Raw genomic sequence first — 10,596 nt, forward strand, 5'->3', positions numbered from 1 at the left:
AAAAATAAAAGAAATAAATATAAAAATAAAATAAATAATTAAAGTTAAAATAAAAGTAAATTTCTCTAAATTCTTGACCGTCTATTAAAAAATTCTTTTATGGTTTGAAGATTGTTATAAAGTAGTATAAAGTACATATAGAGAAATAAAATGTATAAAGAAATTATTGAAAATAAATGTATGAAAGTTTAGTGTTATATGTAATTTAATTTTCAACAATTTCTGTATATATTTTATTTTTCTATTAAAACAGCTGAATACAACAACAGCTGAATACGAAAACAGCAATCTTAACACACTTCTTCCGTCTTCGTCTGTTTCAAGATTTTGCGTTTATTCACTCGCACGTCTCACGGTCAATTCTGTATACATCTATAAAATATAATTCCTAATATCAAAACGCAATGCTCACTTTCTTGGTTGTTACCGTCGGTTACAGTCCAGTAAAAATCTTTGAAAATCTTTGTTGAATACGTATATTTATTTTCCTAGTGCTATAATTATTATAATAATTATAATTTAATATTTTACGAGACATTGTTTCGCTGCGTGTTGCTGTTTGAAGAAGATACTATAGCCGTAACTAGTGAGATTTAAATTATATTTCTTTTTTCTTTTATTATATTTTTTTAAATGTTTTATTATTATATAGTTTTTTAATTATTGGCGCATTGGCAAACGAAACTGGAGTCTTAAAGTCCTGTTACTTTATACTTGCAAGTAAATATTTTATTTATATTTTATATTTTATATGCATTTGTAATATTTTCGTGTTCAGACAGTTAACTCGTATTGCAGGGATCCGACTGCGATCGTACATTTCAAATTATTCTATATTATTCTCTAACTTCTATTTTTTACTATAAAAATGAGTGACAAGGCAAAAAATACACGTAAACGAAGTTTTTCGGAATCTTGGCTTCAAGATGATCGTTTCAAACCTTGGATTCGTAAAGTATCATCGGACGAAAGTCTTTTTTATTGTATTATATGCAATAAAGAAATGTCTTGCTATTCATCGCATGTTGCAAGACATGCAAATTCTGCGAGTCATAAGGACAAGATGAAACAAAATATATCAGATGACGATATAAGTCCAAGAACCAAAATTTCAAAATATGACATTAAATTTCAAAAAGAATGGTTGGATATAGCATTATTTAAGCCATGGTTACGCGAAGTGTCAAATGACAAGCGTGCATTTTTTTGCACATTTTGCAACAAATCATTTATTGGAGATTTATCTAACGTATATTGTCACGCATTTTCTAAAAAACACGTGGAACAAAACAAACAACAAGAAACAGACGAAGATGTCGATATGATAGAGGAATCGATTTCACTTAAAGAGCGAAGGAAATTGGCAGAAATTCGATATGCAGCGTTGATCGCAGATAGAAATATTCCTTTCCAAACTGCGAAAGATATTCTCAATTTTTTCCAAGAGATAGGAAAGGATTCGGACGTATTACAAAAAATGAGTATGAGCCGAAAGAAATGTACAAACATTATTTCAAATGTACTATGCCCAATAGAAACAGATCGTGTGGTTGAAAGCATTCGAAATACCAAATTTTCTATTTTTATATCTGATATTTCTAATGAAAAGTGGATGACGTTTCTTGTTCGATTTGTTGATTCTGAAACATTAGATATTCGCACGCAATTAGTAAAATTAATTAATATTGACGCGAAAAGTAGCAGTGCGGACAAAATATTTCATGCATTTCAAAATGAGATGTGGAGATTACAGATTCCATTTACAAATATTATTGCTTTATCATGTGACAATGCGCCTGTTATGGTAGGAAAATATACGTCATTTAAAAGAAAATTAGAAGAAACTTGTAAACATTTACTAACATTTGCGTGTCCATGCCATTCTGCTGCATTGATTGCACATTCTGCATGTGCAAAAATACCAGAGTATTGCGAAGAATTTTTGAAAAAAATTTCAAATTATATTAATGATGATATGTGGAAAAAAATTTTACGAAGTAACAACACTATAAAATATCCTAATATGAAATCTTTGGTGAATGCTATTCAAACACTGCCTAATTCTAATGCAGATCCTGAAAGGATGTTTTCAGTTTTATCTGATTTAAAAACCAAAAAACGCAACAAACTTTCGGTCACCAATGTTAACGCTCTTTGTGTTTTAAAATCAGCATTAAAATCGCGTAAGGAAACAGTGCTAAATATGGACATTAATGAGAGGCATTTGTCTTTGATGTCGGCAAAGACACTGTACGCCAGTAGTCCTGGGAAAATAAAAAAAAATATAACGTTACATATTGCAGATGATGGTCCATCAACATCAAAACAATAATAATTACTTTTATCTTGAATTTCAATTTTAAAAAAGTGGTACGATAGGGCTCCAGGCGACGATTCACTTAAAAAAAATCGAACGCGCCTAGTTAGTGGAACCTCAAAGGTGGTGTGGAAGACCACTATTAATAACACTTAAAATTACTAATGAACTAATAATACGCTACACATACTTTAACATGCTAACAAGAGTGCAGAAAATCTTCGATCTATTTGACTGCATTTGTAAGATGTATTTGACTGCATTGTATGTTACCGTTTCTTCACTAATCTCCACAGTACAGTAACTTTTGCTAATATGCAGTAATTTAAAATAAATAGTTAAAAATTTTCCAGGTGTGTAATCTTTCGATAGAGATAAATGTTAAGAAGCAAGCGTGGCTAATCGATTAAGGCGAGTGGCAGGAATATTGAAAATCTTGTATTTGAAAACTGCTTCTGTAACATTTTTTTTCTTTTTCGATATTTGTTTCTAGCACTGTACCATCAAGTGAATCATTAGATAATGCTTTTGGCTAAAAAATATTATTTTATATCTATTAACAATAATTGCACATGTTAAATTGCACTTTGTTGCAATATGTATGTTGTAAAATGACTTCATTTTTCTATTTATAATAGCAAATTAGTATTCTTTTTAAAATAATTAGTTATTAGTTTAACATATGCAAATATATTATTAATATACGAAGTAATATTTTTTAGCCAAAAAAACATTATTAACTAACTTACACTGTTAGAAACAAATGTGGAAAAAAGAAAAAAAAAAGTTGCGAAAATCAAGTCTCGAATACGGGACTTCGAATCCGCTAGGCACTCGCCTTACTCGATTAAAAGCGCTTGTTTCTGAGCATTTGCCGTCCGCAATGTGTTTACGTCGGCTCGATGGTAGCAAGACAGAGACGTCCGCTCTCTCTCTATAGCCGAACGGACGAGCGCACACAGACGCGTGACGTAAGCGCTTCTTACTTTTGTTGGGGCTCGAGAGCCGCGAGCCCGGTAGTAGATATCGCATCACTGCAGTGATGCAATCTTTCCCACAGCGGTCCCGGCTCGGCTGCCTCACACAACCTTACAGAAGCGCTACGTCACGTATCCGTGTGAGCTCGGCTGTTTAACCAATGGAAGAGAGCGAACGTCTCCCTTCCATCGAGCCGACACACAGACGATAAATGCATGCTACTTGCATGTAAAAGCAAGCGTTTCCGATTCAGAAAAGAAATTCTGAGGCGAGTGGCTGGAATATTAGAGATCACCTGGTCGAGACCTGCTTCGTGCAACTTTCTTTTCTTTTTTCCGCATTTGTTTCTACATAGTAAATCATTAGATATTTTTTTGCCTAAAAAAATAATATTTTCTATTTATTATTAATATTCGCATATGTTAAACTAACAATTTTAAAAATAATACAGATCTGCTATTGTCAATAGAAAAATGAAAAGTTATTTTACAATGTTGCAACAAAGTGCTAATTTAACATATGCGAATATTTTTAATAAAGATAAAATAATTTTTTTTAGCCAAAAACATTATCTAATAATTTACTTAAAATAAATATCGAAAAAGGAAAAAAAGTTACAAAATCACAGTTTTTAAATACGAGATTTTTAATATTCTTGCCATTCGCCTTACTCGTTTAGCCATGCTTGCTATTTTACATTTATCAACATGAAAGATTACACACCTGCAAAGCTTTTAATTATTTATTTTAAACTACTGCATATTAGCAAGAGTTACTGCAGTAACTACATATACATGTACTGTGGAGATTAGTGGAGGAACACAGTAACATATTAGAAATGCAGTCAAATAGATGTAAGATTAATAATTTTATTAGTACTATTAATAAATAGTGGTCTTCCGCACCACCTTTGAGGTTCTACTTATGGCGCGTTCGATTTTTTTTTAAGTGGATCGTCGCCTGGAGCCCTATTGTACCACTTTTTTACACCTGTTATTTACAGGTTAAAATAATTTACAGTAGTTGACACTGTATTTTTGTATCTATATTATACTTACTGTACTTTGTATACTCACTGTACTTGTACTTCTGCGCGTTGCGCGTATATTGGCGAGTTGGGAAAATTACTTACTTTATAATTTTCTATAAATACAAAATATATTTTGTATTTATTATGCCTGTAATGCTATCAAGTGTAATGAGAAATACAAGGTGTCGCATTTTAAACGATCCACTTAAATATCTCAGAAACACCGAGTTAAATAAAAAAAATTTTTTAAATAAAAGTTGTAGGGTTTGGAGAAAGAAAAAATATAGGGATATTAGTTTGACCTCTGATGGAGGCGCTTCTGAGATTTAAAAGTCATCTTTATTTTTTCAAATGAAAGGACATTAATTTTTTTATATAAATCGATTTCTTGTAATATTTGTCGTAAAAAGTTATAAGACTAGAATGGCCAAAAATTGAATGGTTTACAAGATATTTTATATTTTAATTTGACATAATTTTACATAAACTATGAAATATCTCGTTAAATATTCATTTTTCAATAATCTTACTTCAACACTTTTATGCACAAAATAATGAGGGAGATCAATTGGTATAAAAAAAACACATACTGTACCTGTACTGTACAGGCAAACGCTTGCACGCAATGCCACAGGAACAACGAGTTCACACATTAAATCAGCCTATTAATATAATTCAGCCGAACAAAATGCATCTTCCTACTATCGAAATTATCAAATTTGACGGTAAATGGGAAGAATGGCTGCCATTTCGTGATACTTTCACTTCTATGATTCACAACAATGAAGCACTGCCCGCCATAGATAAATTGCATTATCTGAGATGGTCATTAGTAGGCGATGCATACAAATTCATTGAATCATTGGAGGTGACAAATGAAAATTATCAAATCGCCTGGGAAATCGTAAACAAACGATATAAGGGCAATAAAACAATCATTCAAAATCACGTTCAAGCATTAATAAATTTTTCATGCATTTTAAAGGAATCACATTCTTCTCTCAGACAACTAGTCGATACAATATTACAACACTTGCGCACATTAAGACGGCTAGAACAACCCACAGACAGTTGGGGTACACTACTCTTTCAATTATTCATTCCAAAGTTAGATAGCCACACTAGAAGAGGATGGGAGTCCAAAAGAGCAGATAAAGAAGAACTTCCAAGCATGGAAAACTTTATCAATTTTTTGGAAACAAGATGCTCCTTAGTCGCGCTAGCACACTTACTCTATCCATAACTGTACAGAGTTATTTGAAACAGCACACAGTTAAACAACCTAATCAATTACAAGCTCACATTAGCGTAGAAAGTTCAACATGTCCAGTTTGTCAAAACACTCATAAAATATTTGAATGTCTTATATTCCACAACATGACAATTCAAGCTCGCCTCGAAAAGGTCAAGAGCAATAAATTATGCTACAATTGCTTAAAACTATTTTATGGTAAAAAATGCACTCTAGGATCTTGTAAAAAATGCCATAAGCATTATAATACCTTACTGCATGTAAACAAGGCTGCCGAGTCAAATGACTCTTCACAAAAGGCTGAGGCAAATGGAAACATTACAAAGCAACACGCCTCAAGTTTCTCAATAGAATGTAATAGCACAAGCGCATCCAATGTCAGCGATACACAATCCGTAAACAATTCTCTGTCTTCTTGTCATACACAGGATTTATTCTCGCACGTCTTGTTGTCGACAGCAATAATTCACATTCGAGATCATTCCAACAAGTTGCACGACTGCAGAGTCCCAGAGTCCTTAGATTCGGGCTCACAGCCCAATTTCATCTCACTAGAACTATGCGAACGTTTGAAGCTGTTACAACGAAGTGCAGATATCATCATAGATGGAGTCAATAACGTCGCATCCACATCTGAGAAAGAAACAACCGCTACGATTTATTCCAGATTCAACAACTATCAAGAAACATTGTCATTTCTCATCATAAACAAGGTCACCAACAAAATGCAATAACCGTGGACGTAAATTCTTTCCAAATTCTATCCAACATCAAGCTAACAGATCCTACGTTCCACCTGCCAGGCAAGATAGACATGATTTTGGGCTCAGAAATTTTCTGAAGGTTATTGTTAATTGGGCAAATTTCAATGGGCAAGGAAAAACCCATTTTCCGGAAGACCAGACTAGGATGGATAGTATCTGGAAATTCAGCTCTTAAGCCTAAGCATGTCGTACAGTGCTATCTTGCTCAGCAATCAATGTTGCATAACCAGCTAGAGAAATTCTGGCAGCTTGAAGAGCTGCAGACAAAATCACACCTGTATGCAGATGAACAGAAGTGTGAAAAGCATTTCCAAAAAACTTACTCACGGCAGAGAGATGGAAGATTTGTCGTGATGATCCCTCTAAAAGATAATTACGCTCAGCTAGGTGAATCTTACGAAATGGCTAAACGCAGATTCTTCAGCATAGAGAGAAAGCTGTCCAAGCAATCTGAACTCAAGCGGCAATACACGACTTTCATGCAGGAATATATGGACCTCGGACACATGAAGCACGTTTCAAACCCAGTTGATGATCACCTGAAGTCGAGGGATTATAGCATTTCATATTATTTACCTCACCATGCGGTGCTCAAGCCCGACAGTGATACAACACGCCTGCGAGTCGTTTTCGATGCGTCATCAAAAACAAGTTCTGAGCTGTCTCTAAATGACGTTCAGATAGTAGGGCCTATCATTCAGTAAGATCTATTTAACATCATAATGCGTTTTTGCCAGCATACTTACGTGATCTCCGCCGATGTATCAAAAATGTACCGCCAAGTAAAGATAAGTCAAGAGCAGTGTAAGTTGCAGCGCGTTCTATGGAAATTCAATCCAGGAGAAGACATACAGACATATGAGTTGCAAACCGTCACTTACGGAGAAGCTTGCTCAGCCTTCCTAGTTATTCGTTCACTCCATCAGGCAGCAAGAGATTTACAGCAACAATATCCAGAAGCTGCCCAGATAATCATGCGCGATTTTTATGTCGACGACCTTTTGACAGGCTGTAACGACATCAATGATCTTTTGCAACGGAAAAAAGACATCATAACGATTCTTTAATCAGCTAAGTTCGAATTTCACAAGTGGAAATCAAATCATCCCTTATTGAGCCTTCAGGGCAATTCAACAGTACAATTGGAAGAAGACACGAAGATTCTTGGACAATTATGGGGTACTCAGCAAGACATACTAAGCTACACTGCCAGAGCAACCAAGCAGCTAAAAGGGTCAACGAAGAGGCAAGTGCTATTTTGTATTGCTCAAGTATTCGACCCGCTGGGACTTCTAGGACCAGTGATTATTACACCGAAGGTGATCATGCAACAACTATGGCAAGCGAAACTAGATTGGGACGAATCATTACCCGCTCAACTCCATACTTAATGGACAAAATGGTATGGCAAAATTTCACATCTAAATCAACTAAAAATACTTATTGGCGTGTATTGTGCGACGATTCAAAACATGTAGAATTGCACGGCTTTTGTGATGCCTCCGAACGTGCCTATGGTGCCTGTATATACATAAGAAGCACAAATTCTATTCAAGAGTATCATGTCAGGCTACTATGTGCCAAATCTCGTGTAGCTCCGCTGAAAGTTATATCACTCTCCAGGCTCGAGCTTTGCGATGCGCTGTTGTTATCTCAGCTATATCAGCGAGTAACAGAATCTCTAACTGTAGATTTTGATAGCACACATTTCTTCTGTGATTCCACCATAGCAATTTCGTGGATAGCAGGAGATCTCAGCAAATGGTCCATCTTTGTAGCCAATCGCGTAACTGAGATTTAAAGATTAACAGCCAAGAAACAATGGCATCACGTGCGTTCTGAAATAAATCCTGCAGACATCCTCTCACGTGGAACTAATCTAGACAAAATTCAAGCAAACAAACTTTGGTGGAACGGTCCTTCTTTCTTACAAGAAGACTATCATGAAATTCTAAACAACTCCCCACAATTTTCGTCGAGCGAAGAACTACCTGAAATAAGAAAGCGAACCATTGCTCTGGTGGCAACACCTACAGAAGGTGCAAGCATCATAAACAAGTTCTCATCTTTAACCAAGCTTAGACGCACAATTTCGTACTGTTTACGTTTTATATGCAACTCAAGGAAGAAGGTAAAGAATAAAAACGTTTACAAGATCGGACTCCTACAAGTAGAGGAACTCGAGTACAGTATGTTCACTTTATTAGGCATGGCACAAAGGGAAGAATACCCTGAAGTACATCAGCTGTCCAAAGGGCAAGAGTTACATTCAAAAAGCAAATTATTCTCACTTCGTCTCTTTTTAGACGCCAGAGGTCTACTGCGCGTTGGAGGACGACCGCAAAAAGCTCAGTTGGATTATGATCAAAGGCATCCGATAATTTTACCTAAAGGACAACGCCTAACACACCTAATCATAATGGAGGAACATTTAAAGAACTTGCACGCAGGAGTGCAATCTCTTTTGGCTTTAATACGTACACGTTATTGGCCCATATTGGGAAAAAATATTATTAAAAAGGTACTGCATAAATGCATAGTCTGTTGCAGAGCTCGCGCTTCTCCTGTCGAGCAACTAATGGGCGTCTTGCCTGCATCACGAGTTCTGCCTTTGTCGTCCTTTTCTAAAAGCGGAGTAGACTATGCAGGGACTTTTACTATCAAAATTAGTCACAACAAGACGGGTAAGCCTTACCTGTGCGTTTTCATGTTTTGTCACAAAGGCTGTTCACTTGGAAATTGTATCAGACTTAACTACAGCTGCGTTTTTAAATGTGTAAAAAGATTTATAGCTAGGCGTGGCAAATGCATGTCCATTTATTCCGACAATGAAACTAACTTTGTAGAAGCGAATAATGCGCTAAAGGAAATGTATCTTTTCGTTAAGGTGAACAACGCTAAGATCCACGATTTCTTGACAGAACAAGCCATTGGCACTTCCTTACTCCTTAGTCGCCTCACATGGGGGGTCTATGGGAATCCGCAGTCAAAGCCGTAAAAATTCGGCTGATAAAAATCATAGGGCCCACCTCACTAACTTTCGAAAAATTGACGACCATAGTTATTCAAATAGAGGCTATATTAAACTCAAGGCCGCTTACACCCACGTCGGCGGATCCTGACGATCTTGAAGCCTTGACGCCAGGGCATTTCCTGATTGGTCGTCCATTCGTCGCGATCTGCGAACCCGACGTCGCGGATCTTAAGGTGAACCGTCTCAATCGCTATCAATTTATGGAACAAATGAGACTGTAACATAGGCTTAACCCATGTTACTAGTCGCGCGATCGGCCACAATGATCGGCCGCAATACGTCACCGGAATGCGGCCGCCAAGTGGGGCGGCCGGGTATATAAGGCCGTCGCTCCGGCCAGTAGGCTCCATCCCGGTCTGCGGTGAGCACGCTGCAGATCTCCCGAGCCACCGGGGAGCACTCCGACTCGGCTCCTCCTAGCAATCCGTTCCTATTAGGACAGGGAGCACTCTGTCCACGCCGGGAGCACTCGGCATCCGTTCACCGTTCCTCTCAAGACAGGGAGCACTCGATATCTCGTATACACCGCCCGTTCCTCCGTAGATTTAAGTATTCTTTAGTTCGCACTTTCTAGTTGTATCCTCTAGTTTGTATTCTCCCGTTTGTATTTTTTAGCTTGTATTCTCTAGCTTGTATTCTTCCGCGGCGTATCGTGACCTTTTAGTTACTCCCGCTTTTGTGCGCTCATCTTGCGCTTCCCCGCTTTAGACCGCTCATCTTGCGCTCTCGCTTATGCACCGCTTATTACGCGCACCCGCTAGTTCAAGGGCTATCGCTTGCCCTCCATAATTGCTTTACAAATGTAATATTGCTCTTTTATTTAAGAATATAGTTGTTTTGTTACCCTTAATTGGTCTACTTGATTAGAGTCTCCTTATCTGACCGCTTATGCCGAATCCTGGCACCGGCGAGCTATTCCGCGCTTAGCAATAAGATCGCGAGATAAATTCGCACCGTTACAAGACAAAACTTCTGAAAGCGATGGTCGACTGAATATCTAACGCAAATGCAGCAAAGACACAAGTGGAAAAAGCGTCATGAGTCAATAAGTAACGGTACTATGGTGGTTCTGCGTGAGCAAAACACTCCGCCTATGAGTTGGTGTTTAGGCCGAGTGGTGAAGGTGCATCCTGGCAAGGATGGTCTAATCAAAGTTGTTGACGTGCGGACTAGCACCGGCACGTATCAGCGTCTTTTAAATAAGATTTTTAGATTAAGATT

The 10,596-nt window shown here is 37.0% G+C and overlaps 2 protein-coding genes across 2 annotated transcripts; both read left to right on the forward strand.

Annotated features, from left to right (window-relative positions):
- The first annotated feature begins 6,445 nt into the window (after positions 1–6,445).
- LOC137001938 (uncharacterized) lies at positions 6,446–7,732 on the forward strand. The gene is made up of 3 exons (XM_067361291.1): positions 6,446–7,024; positions 7,079–7,352; positions 7,413–7,732. The coding sequence occupies exons 1-3, from the start codon at positions 6,446–6,448 to the stop codon at positions 7,730–7,732; spliced, it is 1,173 nt and encodes a 390-aa protein (XP_067217392.1).
- An 8-nt stretch (positions 7,733–7,740) lies between these two features.
- LOC137001942 (uncharacterized) lies at positions 7,741–9,596 on the forward strand. Its single transcript, XM_067361297.1, has 3 exons — positions 7,741–8,105; positions 8,466–8,862; positions 9,294–9,596. Exons 1-3 carry the CDS (start codon positions 7,741–7,743, stop codon positions 9,594–9,596), a joined length of 1,065 nt encoding a protein of 354 aa, XP_067217398.1.
- The last annotated feature ends 1,000 nt before the right edge of the window (positions 9,597–10,596 follow it).

This window comes from Linepithema humile, chromosome 1, assembly GCF_040581485.1.
Source record: "Linepithema humile isolate Giens D197 chromosome 1, Lhum_UNIL_v1.0, whole genome shotgun sequence".
NCBI classification, from domain to species: Eukaryota; Metazoa; Arthropoda; class Insecta; order Hymenoptera; family Formicidae; genus Linepithema; species Linepithema humile.